Below are 20,679 nucleotides of genomic sequence, written 5' to 3' on the forward strand. Positions count from 1 at the left end.
TAAACTTACAACTTATAAAGAACATTATTGATCTCTGTAGATTTTCATTAACCTAATTTTTAAAATTTGGCAAACAAGTTCAATATAGAACTTTAGTAAAAAATTTTAAAATGTTCCTCATTTAGTATTTAAAAAAAACACCTTCATTGCTTACACTTTTTGTCAATTTAATCTTAAACATGCGAGCCTGACAAAATCATTTCGACATCACATTCATTCAAACCTTCCTCTTCAACTTTCCACAATAACAATTTAAAAAGTCCTTCAGTTTTAAGTTTAAAATTTGTTACCCTTCAGTGTCCAGCATAAGAGAGATAACCTCCAAGTGTTTAAGATTCTAGGCATACATTGAAGATTAAGTCTTTTTTGCAATTGCACTATATTCTTCGACATCTGACTCGCTTCCTTCTTCCCCCTCAGCATCACTCTCCTCGACAGACACTCGATCGAAGCCTTTGTGGGGATTCAAGAGGCTCCCCAAGTTGAATTTGTCCTGGGGATGGGGTGTGCGGTAACCACCCCACCAACCTTTTAAGTTGCCAAAATATGATTGCTGCAGCTTTCCTGAAAGGGAAAAGAAAATACGAAATGTGTTCAAACAAAACATCAAGTTGAAATTAGTTTTTTATAATGCATATTTTTGTGATTCTGGGTGAATTCTGTATCTATATCCAATGTGAAAAAATAATACAATTTGGTATTAAGTTTCCACCAATTTAAGTTTTAGCAAAACACTCAATTTTTTTTGAATTTTCGGAACAGAATTATTTTTAGTGGTGTCTGCTAAGAAAAAAGGCATAAAACATACTGTCACTTCAGAACAACAGTAGGATATCTTAATGTTTTTACTGGCATTAGATATCTTCTGTTGCTCTGAGGCGACGTTATAACATTATAGCATATTCAACACCAAATAAAATTTGCCTCAAATATACCCTTCATCGTTATTATTAGAGGTGGGGGGGGGGGGGATATAGTGACCCTCTGCTGCACCACTTAAATTATGTTCAATGTTTTTAGCAAAGTTTCATAGATAGATTAGTATGCTGCTTTTAAGGATACTAATAAATAACTGAAATTTTCAATTCAAAGAAGCTCTGATTCCTTCCTAGAGCCTGGGAAGATGGATATCAAAAATCGCAGTTCTGTACTCCTTTGTTTGCAAACCTTTTTTTTATTTTGAAAAATATATATTTTCAAAGTGCAAATCAGTGTAGAACAAAATTAAATCACAAAAGTTCAAAAAAAAAAAAAAAAAAAAATTGCTTACCTCGACGCTTAAGTCTAATAATTACAGTTACGATGACAAGGCATAAAACTGGAATTGCTAAGAAAGCCATGATAATAAGGGAAGTTTCAAATCTCGTAGAATCGTCACTTGAACCAATTGTTTTATTGCTCAACACTTTGTCTTTGTTTATGACTGTACCTGCCATATTACTTGAAAATACAGCTTCATGAGGCTTTAGAATAGCAGTATCAAGAACTTTCTTCGTTGATTTATGATATGCTGGAAAAGAAAACAAGCGTAATATTTATTGAAAATCAAATTCAAATGTCAAAATCAAACATTTTTTTGTTTTTAAAAGAATCAAAGCATTTTGTTAAAGTTCACAATAAATAAATATCTATACATTTATAATGCAGCATCAAAAGGACATGAATAATAAAATATAGGTACCATACTCGCCAGTTTTCAAATTAGTTTTCCCTTTTTTCAGAGAAAAAAGTTTATACAATTACTAGTTATTTTAATAAAAACTGTGGAGTTTTTAAATTCATTAAATTCATCTGTTATCTTAAATCTACAATTATCAATAAAATGCTAAATTTCAGACAATAAAATGTTCAGTATCAAACAATTTAATATTCAAGTCAAATAAAATTCGTTTCTACATATATTTTTGATGAAATATAACTGTTATTTAGGGTTTAGAAGGATAAAAGATTATTTAAAAATGTGAAACACGAAACAAGTCAACTAGCAAAGTTTCTAAGTTGAATAACCTAACTCTGTGGTGTAACTAAGGAACTTCAGCATTGAATGCAAAACTCAAAATGGGCCCCTTCCTCCGTGAAAATCAAGTTCTCAGATATAAATTAAGATTTTTTTTTTGGAAATTTCCTGCATTCTTTCAGACACAAACAATGCATATGGGGGAAAACCGAAGTCACTACCAAGTTAAAATTAGGCAATAGAAAAAAAAAAAGTTATTTATATACATTACATAGAAATTACAGGTTAACCGTGACTAAGCATTAGGTGTCTGGAGCCTTGTTGCATAGAAAAAAACTGTATTAATCAAGGACGCACCCAGAAAGTATTCAAGGAGCAGGCGATTGATTTCAGACACTTAACCCTTTTATGAATTTCCAAACCTCAGCCCCCTAACATCATTGAAGATCATCTCAAATTAAGTTTTTCTTCCTTTTTTTAAACTTCCATTTCTAAAAAAATCAGGGGGGGGGGGAATTCCATCTAATATATTCTAAAATTGAGTTTTTGGAACTATGAAAAACTTCTTGTACAAAGTTCTGATCCCTACCACTGAAGTGTTAAGAGATTTGATACAATTGCATTTTTAAAACTACAATTCTGAAAAAATTCGGAGGCAGAGCACTCTTTTTCCCAACATTATTGAAGATAGTCTAAAATTCCGTTTTTAGACCTCCAGTATTGAAAATATGCCGAGAAAAAGTTCCAGCACCTCAGCTCAAGGAGGGGGGCGATCACCCCATCGCCCCTCCCTTGTATCCGCTCTTAGTATCAAATTGCACTAAAAATTCCAGACATTATAAAAAACATGCACTGTAAAAGCACTTTTTTTTCACAAGGCTTTAATTCTCACGAGCCTGTCAAAATTGCAAAAATTAAAACATCGTAATTTTGTTTTTTCCTCAAGCAGAATTTTTTAGCCAAAATTTAATGATTTATTACACAGTTACTTAATAAGAAACAAATACAAAATTTTCTTTAATATACCATACAACTATTTCTTGAATCTAAAACAATAATACAACTAAGTAATAGAATGTTTTTTGAAGTGCATCATGCAAAAGGAGTTCTATTTGACACTTTCAGGATTTTTCAATTTTCAGTTCTGTTCATATTATTTTGATGAAATTTTCAGCTCACAAAATTACCAATGTCTCCCTTTTTGTGAAATTATGTCTCACAAATAAAAAAAAAGGACTTTTACAGTATACTATGAAAAAATCATGCAAATTGAATATGAAAAAAAATAATAATAATAAAACTCTTTTTGGAGAACCATTTAAATCAAGGTACTTTGTTATTAGTTATGATTAAAAGTAACACATGTACTAAACTTTCAAATTCCTTTTATTACTTTTTATATGAAAACTGTTGCTATGAGATAAGGTATATCCTGAGCTTAAAGACATACAGGTTGATATTAGGGCATATTTTGAGCATAAAAAGAGCTCTTATCAGTCTGAAAATACATCTAGAATTTTAAAACTTGTACACACATATACATTATGCACATATATAAATTTAAAAAGTTTTGTATTCAATCTTTCCTATCTTGTCTGTCCCGTTCAAAATTTAATTTCACAAATTTTTCATGCAATATCTTTAAATTCACTAAATGAAAAGCTAGTTCACAATTTTTTTTCTACTGTAATGTCAAATCAAAAAGTTCATCATATTTTTACTCTTTTCTGCTTAAAATGCTAACAAATAATAGATTCTTGAATTATTACATACACTAGAAAGTTGCCCGCAGGGCTGCGGAGTCGGAAGGAAAATGGCTGACTCCGACCCCGACTCCAGATGTTTTTGATTTTTTTAATTGTATTTTTTCAGCTCCCTCTCTCCCTTCAGGGGAAGGGGGGAAACCTCTAAACAGAGATTGAAATATTGATTCCTTTTCATGAAAATTTCGCATTTTGTTTTTTATTGTAAACCCAAGACGCATACAACGTTAGAAATTCAATTTAAAAATCAAATTTGCCAACAGTTACGAGTTAAGAAGTGAGATGACTTAAAAATCCCTTTTAAAAAATTTGAAAAGGATTATCTGCAATTTGCCCCCCTTTAATGTTTAACAAATAGATATTGATCAAATCGTGTGCTTTCAATTTTTGAAAGCTGTAACTTGAGAGAAAAAAAGCTTTTTTTTTTCAAAATCCAAGTTCTTGAGAGGGGGTGGTTTTCCCTGGGTGACATCCATCAGGTAGATGACCCCCAAAGTTAATTTCAGAGTTTATAAATACTTTAATTCTGAAAATTTTCGCGAATATATTTTAAATTATATTTCATCAATCAAATTTCAACGAAAATAGGGCACATATATATCAGGAGCTAATTTTACACAAAATGCGGCCGGAATACAAATTTGTACGAATAGCTTTTACTATACCTATATTTCTTGTTCGCTAAATTTTTAATTTAAATTTTATTGTCTGCTTTAGAATTAACCTTAATATTAAGATTAGCTGCAATTATTGAGTGTTGCAATCAAGAAATCATTTACACTTATTTCGTTCCATACTTTTTAGTGAGAACCAAGCTTATAGAAATAGTCTTAATAAAGAAAAAAACATTAGATTATTTTTCATCGGATCTTTTGGATTCGTGCTTTCGCGCCAGAACGTTTTTGAATTTGTCAATCACCCTTAAACGTTTCAACCTTAGCTACGGGCCCCGACTTATTAATTTGTTACGTTTCTTTCGCTATTTTATAACTGAGATCGAACAAAACACTATATTTCTATTTTTATTTGAAAGTGATTACTTGAAAATGTTAGGCAACAAAACCGTTTGCTGACAGTTGCTATTAGTTAAGTTAAAAAGCAAGCAAACTAGAGGACGGCTACAGTAAGTTCGGTAAGCATTCAGGTTAGCTGATTGCCATAATGGCAGTTATTTTCTCATTAGTATCTTTTTATACATGTAATTGAACCAATTGGTAGTCAGATTTTAAAAAATGCAAGGAGTGTCAGTGAAAAGGAAAGAAAAAAAGAAACCCGGAGTCGGAGTCGGCAAGTTTTCTAACAACTCCGACTCCTTTACCCCAAAATCAGTCCGACTCCGACTCCACAGCCCTGGTTGCCCGTCAAGCTATAACGGGTAAAAATTGCTTCTACATTTGAACAAAGCCATTGATATTTTGATAGTTGAAATTGTAACCCTAACTCCAGTGGATTAACCCTAAACTCCAGTAGGTAGCATTTATTGTTGACCATCTTTTTGTTTCTTCATTCTCCTGAAATGACAGTCTTACCAGTAAAACTGTCAAGTTGCCGGATCGAGTTCAGCGTTGTCACAATAAAGCCTTTCCCTGCATGTTGAACATTACCAAAACAAATTATCATGCCGTGGCGCGAGTTTCATTGTTGAAATACGCGCGTTACTCGATCATCGGCTATTATTTATATGAGGATTACCATTTTTCCATACATGCAACAAAATTGTGAAAAGGCCTTTCCCATTCTAAACAGATTCATTTCTTACCTCGTATAAATTTCCATATCAAATTGGGTCCTATTTCACAAACAAAAGCTTCATCACCATCCGGTAGAACTGCAATATCATGAGGACGTGAGAATGTCTAAAAATGGAAAGGGAAAACAATTATTAAAAGATTTTTTAAGATTTCTTTTGCTCATTCTTTTAAAGTTGAGCAAACAAAAATGCACTAAAAGCTATGAGTGCTTAAAATCTAAGATCAGCCAAACTTCTTCCGAGGAATTCAACCAGATTATTGCCTTCCAGGGGATAAGTTTACATATTTTCTCTTTCTTCTAAGCAACATTATCAATAATTTCCACCTAACTAGACAGGGGTTGGATAACAATCCCGGGAATGAGTGAATGCTTTGAATAGCCAATTCCTCATGAATATTGATTTTTACCCCCCCCCCCGACCTTTTCCCACCAGTCCTAAAGAATAGAGTCACTGAAAAGAGCTTATCTTTCAATAGAAACCAAGGAAAAGTAAAAATTGCAACCATTGCATTTTAGCTCTTTCTCTTGTCAAAATTAAACTATTAATCTGTAAACTAAATTATAAAACTGTCCCCCTCAATGCTTTCGACCACTAAAAGAGCAACGATAAAAAATGAAAGCAGAAATTTTCTCAGACATTTGGTAGTCAAGTGATTAGTTTTGCGACTAGAAATCAAACAAGCAAATAAGAGGACAATAATGTCAAAAAAGGCTGGCTAAAACTTTGAGATAAGCAGAGTGGACTTTAGGCTAATTAATAAACCCCATTACACATTATTTACAATAATTTCGGACCATCTAAAAGCTTTAACATAAGTGGAAAACTGAGTTGAAAGCAGTGTTGTAGTATCATGAGTTGACTGTATATTGTAAAAATTACTCTTAAAAATAAATAGAGAAAGAAAAAGAATACTAAATAAAAAATGTGAGGTTATTTTGGACATTGATTTAAAATTTTGAATCCTGAAGAAAAGTAAATTTTATCATAAGATACAAGTTTAAAAAATTAATATCATCGTAAAATAGGCTTAAAAATAAAACAAAATAAATTTGTACATAAGTAAAATATTCTACCTGAAAAATTAAAATGTGCTAAAAGCCAAAAAGAGTCAACTGATGCACAGATCAGAAAAAAAATTAAATACAAATAATAGCTGCATTTTCGTGGTTTTCACTCACTTGTAGTAAAATTTCAGATTTTTTTTTGGATAATTGCAAATTTTAAAGGTCATATCACCTGTAAGATTTTGAATGATACTTTTAGTTTTTTGAAGGGGAAGAAAAAATAAAAGACTGAAGCATTAACAATCATTTACTGAAGAACAAGAATAATATTGATATTTAATGCACAAATAAGAATTTAATGGCAATACATCTAAAATAAAAATAATTTTGGGAAAAGGCACTTTTTTTTTTTTTGCCTAAGTCCAATTTTTAATAATGAAAAGAAATAATAAAAGAATATTTCATAAGACACTTTTTGTGACACCAAATCTAGGCAATTAATAAATTGGCACTGCATATTCAGCGTTGCCATATTATTTTGGAAAAAAAATTCCCTGTATTTTCCCTGTATGAAAATGACACATTACAAACGAGCGAAGACCGATGTTTCAAAAAGAAAATTAATATCTCGATAATTTCCCCACAGGAAATAAAATCAAAACAATAAATATTTTAATATATAAATAAGGGGAAATAAATAAGAATTTGTAATAACTGAAATAATAACATGGTGATTGAATATATTTAACTTTTTATCCAAGGTAAAAAAAAAGTCTTCTCTTAACCATTCATTACTTGGACCTAAAACTGTAAAAGTCAAGCAGAACCATGAATATTGACGACTAATTTCATACACATTAAATGAAATTATCATGAAATTTAAGATACATGGTGAATAAAACAATAAAAAGATTGTTTTTATGATCAACATTTTAATATTGACTTTAAAAAAAAAAGAAGTAAAATTACTACAGTGCAGAACCTTTTATCCGGGAACCAAAAAACCGGGAAACCAGAAAACCGGCAACCTTTTGCCGATTTTCCCCGCCATTTTTAAAAAATGCGCATTTTCGGCAATTTTTGAAAAGTTAAGCATTTTTTTTTTTTTGAAATACCTAAAAGAGTATGAGCGATTTCTTAATAACTACCATATTACTCATCTATAATTCGGCAAAATGATTACAAAAACGAACTTCAGAGGGTTATCCTTAACGAGGGGCAACATTTCCGAAATATTTTCTTGAATTAAAAAGTACACTCGTAAGTCTGAAATTTTCGAGTTTTATTCCAACTGAATACTAAAGAAATGAATATTGTCACATTCTAATGCAATATTTTATTGAATAGTCTGTAATTAATGCCGTTTAGAGCGTAAGTGACGTCGAAAAGGTGCGGGAAACACCGAAAACCAGATTTGCGAATTTTTTGTATAGTTGATTGTGGAATATAGAAATCGTTAAACGCATGACTCATAAATCAAATTTCTATTACTTAATGCAAAAGCAATAGTTATGAATAACTACCGTAATCGCAAACAACAAACCTTTACAAAAAAAAAAAAAAAAAAAAACGCTTCCCTGAAAACAAATTCTTTTATACATTATAGTAGAAAAATTGCACATTTATGTTCAAAAACTCGTTTCTTGCCCTTCCCTTCATTTTCTTTTGTTTTAAAACATGGAAAGTGGTTCCAGACCCCCCCCCCCCTTTTCAAAATGAATGTTACGGTCCCAGGTCTTATGGATAACTTTCAATAATAAGCTTTTCTGAACTGTTTTCTTCTTATTTTAATATGTATTACTATTTAGTATAGTAATTTACGTCTCATAAACAAACGGCCAATAACGCTTTTTAGCGATCCAGAAAACCGGGAAATTCAGATATCCGGGACAGCGATGGTCCCGAACTTCCCGGATAATTGGTTCTCTACTGTATTTTTTATTTTACTTATTTCGAAGCTTCATTAATATTACCAATACTATTATTACTATTTATTTATGTTTTGGTAGTTTATATATTTGGACATTGACTTTTGCAACTTTAAATTTAAAAAAAAAAAAAAACAGTTATTTCCAGGTTTTTGAGGAAAATTTCAAAATTCCCTGGATTTTCCCTGTTTTTTCTCTTTTTTTTTTTTTTTTTGGTTTTTGAATTCTCTGTGCTTTTCCTGTTTCATCAGGTTTCCTGAGGCGTGGCAACCCTGAAATTCTTTCTGATGAATTTAGGTATTCAACCAATTTTTAAATGATCAAATAATATTTCTATGAGTCATGTGCATTGATATATAAAATAATTATAAATGATATGATGGAGCAGTAACTTGTTTCTGTATACTTCAAAGCAGTTGGCAACATTTTTTTTTCAACAATAAAAAATGCTGCACATATTACAAAACAATAAAATGGAAACAAAAGGAAATTACATCAGTGATTCAGCATTTAACTTTAAGGCGGTTGAAAGTTTGAGGCATTGAAAACTAAACACATGGATTTAAAGTAAATATGAGACAAAACAAATATAGTCGGTTAATATGTTGCAAAATCAAGAGGTTGATTTCAAAACTAAATACACATCATTACTGCAATTATCTTCAATCAAAACTTTGCTATTTGCAACTAACACTTTTATTTTCTAATGAACAATATAACAGTCAACTTAAATGTTGTTTAAAATCTATAACTATTCAATGAAAATACTAATTTAAAACATAATACAGTTGGCTCTCTGTTAAATGACGCTCTATTTAATGATGGCTTTTCACGGTCCCAAATGGTCCACTGTAGTGTTAAAAGCATTCTATTTAAGGATGCATTCTACTTAAGGACGATTTTTCGCGATCCCTTGAAAGTTGTTAAACAAAGAGCCAACCTTAATAAAATGTCAGCAAAAAGTAAGTCAAAGAAATCCATCCATTCATTTTCTTTATACACCAATCAGTTGCTCCCCTTCACCTCAAACACACACAGATGACTCAGAGATAAAATATATTGACAACTAGTGATACCCGCACGTACCGCTAGTATATTAAATGGTCATTTCGTTTGCCTGTATATTTACAGTTAATGTCTACTATGCATTAAGTTTTTTTTTTTTTTCAAGATCTCTTCATATTTTTGGCAGATTCGAAAAACTTAGCGTGTAGCATTTAACAAAAACAACCTTTAAAATATTTTAAATGAGGAAAGAAAATTTCCTTCCTTGCTTAAAAGGCAGGATATTTTTCCAAAATTAAACACTATAGCAAGAAGGTTGTAATAGCAATATTTTAATAATTTACTGAATGTAATTCCATACAAACTAAAAATAAAAGCAGACAACTTTTTCTAAACAATTAAAAGTATTTTAATTTAAATCCTTTACAATAAAAGAAAAGGATTCATCGTCAAAATAAGCACATTTTTTAAAATGTTGAAAAAAAAAAAGTAACAAAACAATCAAAGGGTTTAAAAGACATAACCATGCTAACATACAAAAGTTTGTTTCTGTTTAAAAAATAATTTGCATTTATCTTTAATTTTTGATTTTATTCTGGAGCAAAATCATTTAGCGAGCTTAATCATCCAAAGCTTGCTTAAGGTAAGCATTGGATGTTGGTTTTCTCTAAACGATTCCTACCGCTCTCCTAATGCTCGTAGAAACTTCAAACAAACTTCATCTTAGGCAGAAAATTCCAAGTTTTCAAACGACTTGTAACTTAAAAAATGTGCATGAAATATTTCTCCCCCATATTATCAAATTTATGTGAAAAATGGGCTTAAAAAGTAGTAACAGAAAAAGAACAAAATCAAATTTTCTGAAAATCCCTTTGAGGTGCTATGCTATAAAGTACTTTTGTATCAAGTTTCATGAAAATCAGCAGAATGGTCAAAGCGCAATGCGCATCACAGAGATCCAGACATTCAGCCTTTTAGTTTTATTATTAGTAAAGAAGATACTACACTTACACTTATAGATAGTTCTGCGCTTACACCACTCATAGGTGCAAACACATTCAAAAGCTTCTGGTCTGTGATGTTAAAGATAAATGCCCGCACTTGGTGGTCTTTATAAACAGCTTCACCACAAACAGCCAAAAGTAGTCCTATAATATCAGGAGAAAATGACTTTAGTTATTTGGCAACATTTCGCCTAAAAATTAAAAAAAAAAGAAAAGAAAATTGGTACAAAAAAAAAAAAGTTTTTCTTCACAGCCAATAAAATTGGGTTTTCGTAAAAAAAACAAGAGATAAAATGATCTTATTTGGCAGCTGCTCAGTGCAGAATTATTATTAAAATTTTACAAACCAAATTTAGGCAGTACAATAAGAAATAACAAATAATTGCACAAAATAGCAGATTACTGCAGACACGTGTTTCAGAGTTTCAAGGAGCCACTTTTTCAATGCAAAAAATGCTCATTTATTTTGCATTGAAAAAGGGGTTCCTTGTAACCCTGAAACACATATTTGCAGAAATCTGCAAATTTTGTGCACACACAATTGCATTTTGTTACTTCTAATTTAACTTTTCAAGCACAAAGGCATTTGCTCAACTTCAAACGCTATACATTAATTTTTTAACTTTGACTTTACAAAGGATATTAAACTAAATGTCAACATAATGAATAATACCTTTCTTTGGAGCATATGCAATCGAGTACAAAGTCCCTCCAAATTCTTCTCTCTGTATCTGAAAGCGAAATCGACCAGTCACCATGGCGAAACACTGAATTCTGCCATTTTCTCGATCAGCCACACATACCAAGTTACGGTCTTCAAGCAGCACTACTTTATGCGGTATTCTAAAACTACCAACGGGCGGTATTTCTACAATACAAAAAAGAACATTCTAAAATTTGACAGTTTATCACAAATCAGGAATAAGATTTCAAATTAATAGCTGCTATGCATTGTATGATTCATTTCCTTGCAAAAATTATACATAATTCTTAACATTTCAAAATTGAACAGTACAACAAAAATTCCTTTACTAAAATATTAACTTAATTTACTAATAAATAAATTAATAAAATGTGTAATCACTTAAAGAATTCTGTACCTATGCTACTCTCCCAAGCAAGCACAGCATGTGTCAATATTTTGTATTACTATTTTCTTAAAGGATCATTTATTTGAGCACTACTGTTTGTTGTTACAAACAGGGTTTGCTATACATATCAGTTGACATACATCTGGTATTTATTTTTGGAGCTACTATATTTGCAGTAGGAAAATTCTGTTTATTAATATTATTCATTTATTACTAAAAATTATTATTATTAAAAAGCACTAAAACTTTATAATATACTAGTGAAAATACCCGGCGTTGCATGGGTCAGTAATAATTAAGAGAAAAAATTGTTACTTGCTTTTGTTTTCTGTTTTAAGTGAAAGAATTTAAAACACATCTTTTTGACGTGATTAAAAATCGAGTTCTTCTTTACCCATAAAACTAAAATAGCAATAAGTATAAAGAACAAAATAGTATTGATTTAGAAACGAAAGCACTATATTTAAGCATATACAAATTTCCAAAACATGAAATTAATCTTCTCATGTTTAAAAAGATTAATCTGTTGATACTTTTTTTTTAACATGGAGTCTAAAACCTTCTCTGTATGGCTAATGAAGTACGAAGTTATTTAAAAAAAGTAGCTGCGCTCATAATCCCCTTATACTTGCTTTAGCTATTTTGGGAAATTTCAATCATTGTGGGCTCTTGGTGCGATTTTACCGAATCTGCGAGAGTCGTTTTGGGGTACCTTCGATGATTCTCCCCCCTTCTTTCCTTCCTTTGTAAAACGATATGATATTAATTTTCGTTACAGAGATATCGTCGCCAGATTCTGAGATACTTTGGTCACCATAAAATGGCGCTAAACTGTTTCATCCGAAATGTTTCCAAAATAAGTAGTAAAATCTGGTGATTGTTTGAAATTGTGCAAAAAGGAAAATTAATGGAAGTTTTTGTGCTGTTTATGGATTTGCCTAATTTAGTTGCTGGATTATTTAACACAGTAAAAAAAGTCTTTTGAAAATTCTTTGATTGGCGATATTTTGTTCACATGGTGAAAGCTGAGAAACATTATGACGTAGTCTTCGGCTTCAAAAACAGCGACGTTGAAAAAACTGCCAAATGCATCAGCTACGGAAATCTTTCTGCCAAAATTTTGGCGATCTGCTGGTTGATTGGATAATGAGTAAGCGTTCAATCAGCATAAATAATAATAAAAACCATTAATTACATTAAAGTTCCCTTTAAGTGGAAAATGATCAGCGAAATCATGTATTATTTGCCAATCTTGTGCAAAAATCTTACTTCAAGATTAGACTTGAGAAAAGCCTTGAACAGTCACGAAAAGCAAAGATAGTCAACAATACAACAATTGCCGCTATCGACAGGGAGTTGAGATGATACACTAAATACTGTATTGAGTTGAGGAAAGCCTTCGAACGTGGAACTAAAAAGCTCATAACTCGTTTTTTATTCTACTTAGAAATTTCGAACAGGTGCCATCTTCAGCAGAAAAATCAGAGCTTTCGATGGACATATAATGTAAATATGTGCAAGTATTTTTTCATCCCAATATTAGAGAATTTATACAAAAATCGTGTTTTATTGCCACCCTAAGGGGGTTTTGCCCCCCATAACGCGACGAAAACTACCCTATGTGTTATTCTGATGCATAAGCTATATTATTGTGAAGTTTTATGAAAATCCGCTCAGTAGTTTTTGCGTGAAAGAGTAACAAACATCCATACATCCATACAGACAAACTTTTGCATATATAATAGTAGTAAGATTTTTTAAAACATTAATCTAATAATATTTTACTGTTTTTTATTGAAATAAAACTATTAGTAATGTAATAATTTTAAAATAAATAAATATTGTCAGGTTAAAAATTAAAAAGTTTGTTTAAAAAAAAAACTCAATGTCTGACACATTATTTTAATTTCTGATCTACATAATTTTGTAAAAGTAGCTAACATAATTTAAAATAAATAAAGCATCTAATGCAACAGAAACAAACAATTAAAATTAATAAGAATTTAAAGTAATTAACTTCTTTTATTTTTAAAACTCTAAAATTTAAACATTTTACAAATGATTGTACAGATTATTCATACTTAAATGCTATTCAAAATAAATTTTTTTATAGGGATTATCATCGATTATTAATTAAAAAAAGTTTTATTTCAGTCTGCATTATATTAATGATAAGGGAAAATAAACAGCACTGATTGAAGCATTCAATTACTACTTAAAAATTTAGTTTGTGTAGATTGAAGATATCAGATATGTATACCAAAATATTGGATATTTTCGATATTTGGATGAATATCATATTTTCAAATCCTAGTTATAAACATTAGATTTATCGAAATACATATTGATAAATGCAGTAGTATCTCCTTTAAAGGACGCCTCTATTTAAAGTACACTATTTCTGGTCTCAATCCCTTTGAATAGGGACCTCCATGCCTGTACTTGCCTCTGATTAAGGACACACCATTCAAAGGACAGTAAAAGAAAAATTAAAATAATATATGTCAAAATTTATAACAAAATTTGAGTTTACTGGAATTTAAGGTTCACTTTTGTCTAAAAACTAATGGGTGAAAGTTTAACATTAACGGATACTAAGAAGCAAATACATACATTCTGATTGATATGAATCCAATTCTTGCTGAAATTTACAAGCATGCTTTTCCTTCTCAGCATTTGATTCGATATAGGCTCACAGCTGCCAGATAGTGACAAGCCACGAGAATTAACTTTGAACAGAAAACTTGAAATGTGAACACTAATTGTAATTTGAATTGTATTATATTGAAAATTAAGTTGACATCAAAAACTCCATGCGACAAATTACCTCAAAATAATTTCCCTAAGTTACAAAACTTATAGAACCATTACCATTTTTTTTAATTTTAATCTTAAAAGGAATAAATATTGAAATTTGAATAATTCCGATTTTAATTTAGTACATAAAACACTCTCGACATTATTCTTAAATGTCAATAGTTTACATTTATTACAAAGCTATACTAAATTGATATTATGCATGAAAAATAAAATCACAAATACCTCCAAAAAAAGGACAAAATATTCAGACCCTTTAGGGTCCCTTACTGAGAGGTTGTACTGTATCACAGAATTAGCAATCGATGTAAAAGGTGTAATTATTAAAAATATGAGAAAGAAATATAGATGTCAATAGACAAAAGTTAACTTTTGATGTATCTTTTCAGAACAACATGTAACAGGAGGAAAGAAAAAAAAGAGAAAACAACAATTATTTTCACCATAATAAGATGAACTAACTTTATATAAGAACAATTTAAAACTAGAAGAGAAACACTTACTTTCAATTGCATTGTCTTGTTTACCCCATTGACTTATAAATTTACCCTCCGGAGAAAATCTTACAATTCTTGAATTGCAGTAACTATAAACAGAACAATTTAAAAATAAATTATTCATTCTATCCAGACATTTAATAACAGTCTTTAATTGCTAACTGCAAAACAGTGCTGAAAGTTGCAAAATTTTTCAAGATAGAAAAATTTGAAATAAGAAGGGGGTATGTTTTAAACTGAATTTTTGAGTAAATAAAAGGATTGAACACAGAACTTCATATTTATTTAATGCCAAAAATGTTTCAAATTGAAAGTAACACACAAATAAAAGTACTATAAGTAAGTCATCCTACTTTATTATTATTTTTTTTTATTGCTAGTGAGATAATGATTAGTAGTCTAATATGATTATATAATACAAATTAAATAAAAAAGCTTATTTGTCTAAATTTTCCCTACATTTAACTCATTCACTAATTTAATTATTTTTTACTTTTATCTTGCTCCATCATAAAAGGCGGAAATAGTCGAAATACAGGAAGCTTTTAGCAATCTTCTAAAATCAGTCATCACGAACATATTCGAGAACAAGATAGTTACTGGTAACATTTAATATGTTTTTAAAGAGTCATTAAAAACTTTTAAAAATCTTACCCATCAGCAACATATATTTCACCATTTTTGCTTACAGCTGCACTTGTTGGTTTGCAAAAATGAGAGTTATCATTCCCAGGAATAAATGCTTCACCTAGAGTGATAGTTGGACTCTTAGCCCCATCAGCAAACTTGAAAACCTAAAAGTAAAATATCTCTATTCAAACAAGATGTTTTTGTAAAATTTAAAGTTCCACCTATTGTGTGACTGTAGAATTTGAGTAGATTTTACAAAACGCAAAATTTAGTAACCACACTTTCTTCATTTACTAACCATATTTGGTTCCATCACTATTTTTTTCCTTATCACGGTTTGCTTTGTGGTAAGAACTGCATGGGGAAATTGCACTTCCCTTTTAGCTGCAAAATGAACTTGGCATTGTCCAGCATGCAAAAAACATTGAATTTCCCCGGCATGCAAGCTGAAACGGGGTAATACAGTAAGAATCATGCCTTTCTGGCAACCTAATTTTCACAGGAGCAGCATCCCATTACCTTAACATTACACAAAAGGGGTTTAAGTTTCCCAAGTGGCATCAGATAGAAAAAAACAACAACAATTATTATTTTTTATTGGCTACTGTTTACTTTGTGGTCCAACTGACTCTATCAGTAACAAGTTTTCATTATATATCTGTAAATTTAAAAATTGAAACAAGTAACATCATATTAAATTTGAACATTACATCAAAAAGGATGGCTTTTATCTCCCTCAAGCAATTGGTACTTGGGGACCACACCTGGCTCATTTCTATCCAACACCATTGATAGGAGTACACGAACTTCCCTTTCATGACTGGTTAGTGGCCACATTAAGAGTCTTAAAATTTTTGAGGGCACCATGACATTCGCTTCTTCTTCTTCTTCAAGTGGTACTACAGCCCGTTATGGGCCTTGGCCTGATCCACAATTTTGCTCCAGACCGCCCTCTGACCGACCTTCTCCCTCTATTTTCGGATCTTCATTGTTTCCAAGTTTGCAAGAACATCATCCAACCATCTCTTTCTAGGTCGTCCTCTGGTCCTGGTTCCCAAAGGTTTCCATTTCAGGATCTTCTTCAGTCTAAAATTACTGTTTGTTCGCTCAATGTGACTAAGCCATGAAAGACGGTGGGCTTTTATAAAGCAAACTATATTTTTCCTTTTAGGATATTCTCAATTTCAATATTAGTTCTTACTCTCCACTGATCACCCAACTTCAAAGGACCAGTGATTCTACGTATGACCTTTCGCTCACAAATCAGTAGGACTTCTTCATTGCTTTTATTCAGGGTCCAGGTTTCACTTACATATGTCACAATCGGTCGGATGATTGCTTTATACAGTCTGTATTTTAATGATTTCGACAGCAATTTGTTTTTTAGAAGGTAGCTGTATAGAAAATATGCCCGATTTCCTTTTATGAATCTAGCCTGTATTTCTTCGGTGTTACCTCCAGAGTCTGATAATGGATCCTAGATAAGTGAAACTACGCACCCTTTCAAAGTCATAATGATCAACAGAAAGTTTCTCTAACTGATCGTTTGCAGTTATGTCTCTTTCCATGAATTTTGTTTTTCCCACATTAATTTCAAGCCCTACATCTGCAGCAGCGTTGATTAATTGTTTAATGATAGATATCAATGTTGATCTTCTACATAATATTACCAAGTCATCTGCAAAGGACTAAATCTGTGCTGTTTTATAACATATCATTCCATTTAAATCTAACTAATGCATTCCAAGACATTCGCTGTTCGTTCCAAATGACTTAAGCATCAAGCCTCTCCAGAGCACATCCTAGGCTGTGTCGGACTGTGCAGGAACAACATCTACACCTCGCCACAGAAGGTTTTTGACTTTTTAAATGTGGATGGTTTTTTAGGCCTGGTATGACTTTGTCTTACCAGGTGGAAGCTAAGAAGAAGAAGAAGATATACAAATTAATCCAAAATCACATTCATATTCATACCTGATGGAGTGCCACATCCGTAACCCAGTAACTTCCGTCAGGACTAATGGATAACCCATGTGGCATATAGAAGCTAAAGAAATGAGTGAGAAATGTTACATTAAAGGTCAAACAATTCAAAATACAAGATAATTTGGGGTAGAAAAAATACTTACAAGTCACTGCCCCACTGACGAATTAATAATCCTGTGACAGAATCGATTACAACAATTGTCGGTGTTGCTATTGGGCCAAAACTAGCACGTAAATAATTGTTATAGTAATCAAAAGTCCTAAAAAGATATAATAAAAAAGTTAATTAATAAAAAACACACTTCAGCTTTATCAAAATGTAAAAATTAATAAAATACAATACAATATTTTAATGCATATGGAACGGCAATTGGCATACAAAGCTACAATGTTATTTAGAACAGTTTCATAAACAATCTTTCCCTATTGTTTTTTTAACCACAAGGTTTTTACAGGTTTTTCAAAAAATAAGCTTGAATGAAAAAATGGGATCATAATTTTCCTTTAGAAATTATATTTATGTATCAATCCGATACTGGATATAAAGGGAGCAAGTTGCGGCCCTTGCCCTGGGTGGCAACTATATTTCCGTGTTTTTTTTTTTGGAATTCAGAATAAAATCTTAAAGATGGGTAAAATTCAAAGTCAAAAGCTGCCCTGGACAAATCAAAGATCAGGCACTGTATATAGCACTATATTCAATATTGTTTCATTTAAAATGCAGTATAAATGTGGCAGGGTTCATACACATGTGGTTAAAAAAAATCTCTGACTTTTCCGTTAGGGATTTTTTTTAGAAAATTCCAGGTTACTCGCTTCATTAAAAATTAAGTTTAAAAAGCAATATTTTAAAAATAATTAAAATTGTTTAAAGTAGCAATGTGGAAGAACTGAAACTTTCCTCTTAGATTGAAAAAAAAAAAAGAAACATAAAATTTGAAAATATTGAAAAAAAAAAAAAATCTTAGATTTTTTTAAATTTCTTTTCTCTCTCAAAATTTTAAGCTTATTTTTCAAACAATTTTGTTCAAAATTGTTTTAATTGGTTTACTACTTGTTGAAAACAAAGTACTTTCAATTTATTTTCATGCGTAATATTAGTGTTTTGTTGTAGTCACTCAGCAATCTTTTAGCACCCGCTTTTGGTTTACAATTCTTTTTATTTTCTTATTAGTATTTAACACAAAAAATATTGAGCAAAGTACAAAGCTATTTTTCAGTATAAATATGATTAACTTGTTGCATTGGTCGGCATACCATATAATGCTAAATAACAAAAATCAATGATCATAGGTCAATGCCAATGATCATCATTTTTTTTTCTTTTGCATATTAAAGGACGCTTACATTAAAATTAAAAATTTTCTTCTCTAGAAAATTAATTTTTAAAAATTCAATTTGTTCACATTTTATGTTACTTTCAATAGTTTACATTGAGATAAACATCCAATTCTGTTTTTGGAAGTTTACGTCTACTTCCATCGTGCAAACGACCAAATATGGTGATTAAGTGAAAAATTTAAGATAATAAGTAGATTTTTGAATTTGTAGCATAAAAGTAGTTATAAAAAAACTAATAACCCTTAAAAAACTACGATTAAGACAGAATAGTGAGTTTTTAGCACATAAGCGTCTAAATCACTTAGAATAAAAAAATGTTCTGAAGACAAAATTTTGCATTTTTCCAGAAAATAACTATGAATTATCTGGGGAAAAAAAGGCACATTTTGTGTTGTTCTCAATAGTTTGCATTGCAATAAACATCCAATGCCATTTTCGGGAACTTGTGCACTGAAAAAGTCTTGTGTACTTCTATCTTGGGAAAGACCAAATATGACGGCTACGCCCAAAAAATAAGAAATTTTGTTTTTTAATTTGTAGCATGAAAATAATTTAAAAAATTAATAATAATTTGAACTTTGACATCTTGAATTTAAATTATGTTTTTCGCAATCACGAGTGTGTGTGTATGTAGGCGTGCGTGTTTGTGTGTGTGGGGGGGGGGGTATGCTTATGTGTGGGTAGTTGTGGGTATGTGTTTTTCTGTATGTGTTTGTTAGTATGTGTGTGGGTGCGTATGTATGTATATGTGTGTGTATGATATGGAAGCAGCCTGGAGACGGTTTTTGCTAGAGGAGCAGCATCGTGAGGCGGCCGGCTAATGGTGTCGCTGCAGAGGGAGGCGGGGGGAAAATAAAATCATCGGAATTCAAAGCTGTCAAATGAGAACAATAAGCCATCGTGATTGCTCAAAAAAAAAAAAAATCTCCATGAAACTACAATTCAGTTGAAAAATTTTTTTAGCACATTTGCATCCAAGGCAATAAGGGTAAGTTTAAGTTTAATGGACAAAATTTTTCATTTCTCAAGAAAATTATTAAAAATAATAATAAATTTAAAAAAAAAACAATTTGCAGCACATTTTGTGTTATTTTCATTAGTTTGCAATTAAAGAAAACTTCCAATTCTGCTTTGATTTTGGAAACTTAGGCATTTAAGGATCGTGTCTACTTCCATCTTGTGAATGACCAAAAATGGCGACTACATTTCACACGTGGCTGAAAAGACTTTCCGATCAAAAAAACGATTTTATCTGATAGACCCTCCCATCTTCAAGCTTGTGCTTCCGAAGCAGTAAGTAGTCATTTTCCCTGTTGAGTGTGTGCATAATTCCTGTTCACCCGAGGAATTTTTTTCTTGGGAACTATTGAGGATCAAAAGTGGCGGCTGCGGAAGTTTGTTTTTTGGGTCTCCACTTTTTTTATTCCCAGCGTCACTTTGCCTCAAAATTGTTATTTTTTTTAGAAAACATCAATAAAAATGAAGATTAGATCTCATAGAACAAAATTTCCTGGGAAAAAATTGGAAAAAAATATTTTTGGGGGCAAATTTGGAAAATTTCCTTACTTTTCCCTGACATTTTGACCTGTGTCATTTTCCCTGACAATTCCAGGTTTTCCCGGAGCGTATGAACCCTGTGTGAACAAGATACAATATAATTTCTAAAAAACAAAATGTTAGATAAATGTAGTGGGAAAAGATAATTAGTTTCTTTTCAGATGCAAAAATTGTTTTTTGTTTTATAGTCTGTACATTTTGCATACTGTAACATGGCAGATTTTTTTTTTTTTTTTTTTTTGAATTCAACCCTTTAACACAAAATCTAAATGTATACAGACACACTTCATTTTTACAGGAGATGCTGTTCTGCTTGTATTCCTACAGGAACTAAAGGGACTTGGGT

General features: G+C 31.1%; 1 protein-coding gene across 1 annotated transcript in view; it reads right to left on the reverse strand.

The window, feature by feature from the left end:
• Nucleotides 1-222: 222 nt before the first annotated feature.
• Nucleotides 223-20,679, reverse strand: part of LOC129229782 (peptidyl-glycine alpha-amidating monooxygenase-like) — a 36,825-nt gene continuing 16,368 nt past the window's right edge. Inside the window, exons 13-21 of the mRNA XM_054864156.1 lie at nt 17,579-17,695; nt 17,424-17,496; nt 15,474-15,613; nt 14,826-14,908; nt 11,088-11,282; nt 10,422-10,558; nt 5,480-5,576; nt 1,271-1,510; nt 223-564 (exon numbers count right to left, since the gene is read on the reverse strand). Coding sequence (XP_054720131.1) covers nt 356-564; nt 1,271-1,510; nt 5,480-5,576; nt 10,422-10,558; nt 11,088-11,282; nt 14,826-14,908; nt 15,474-15,613; nt 17,424-17,496; nt 17,579-17,695 — 1,291 coding nt within the window. The 3' untranslated portion in view covers nt 223-355. The remainder of the gene's footprint in view (nt 565-1,270; nt 1,511-5,479; nt 5,577-10,421; nt 10,559-11,087; nt 11,283-14,825; nt 14,909-15,473; nt 15,614-17,423; nt 17,497-17,578; nt 17,696-20,679) is intronic.

Source organism: Uloborus diversus, chromosome 9 (genome assembly GCF_026930045.1).
Source record: "Uloborus diversus isolate 005 chromosome 9, Udiv.v.3.1, whole genome shotgun sequence".
Classification (NCBI taxonomy): domain Eukaryota; kingdom Metazoa; phylum Arthropoda; class Arachnida; order Araneae; family Uloboridae; genus Uloborus; species Uloborus diversus.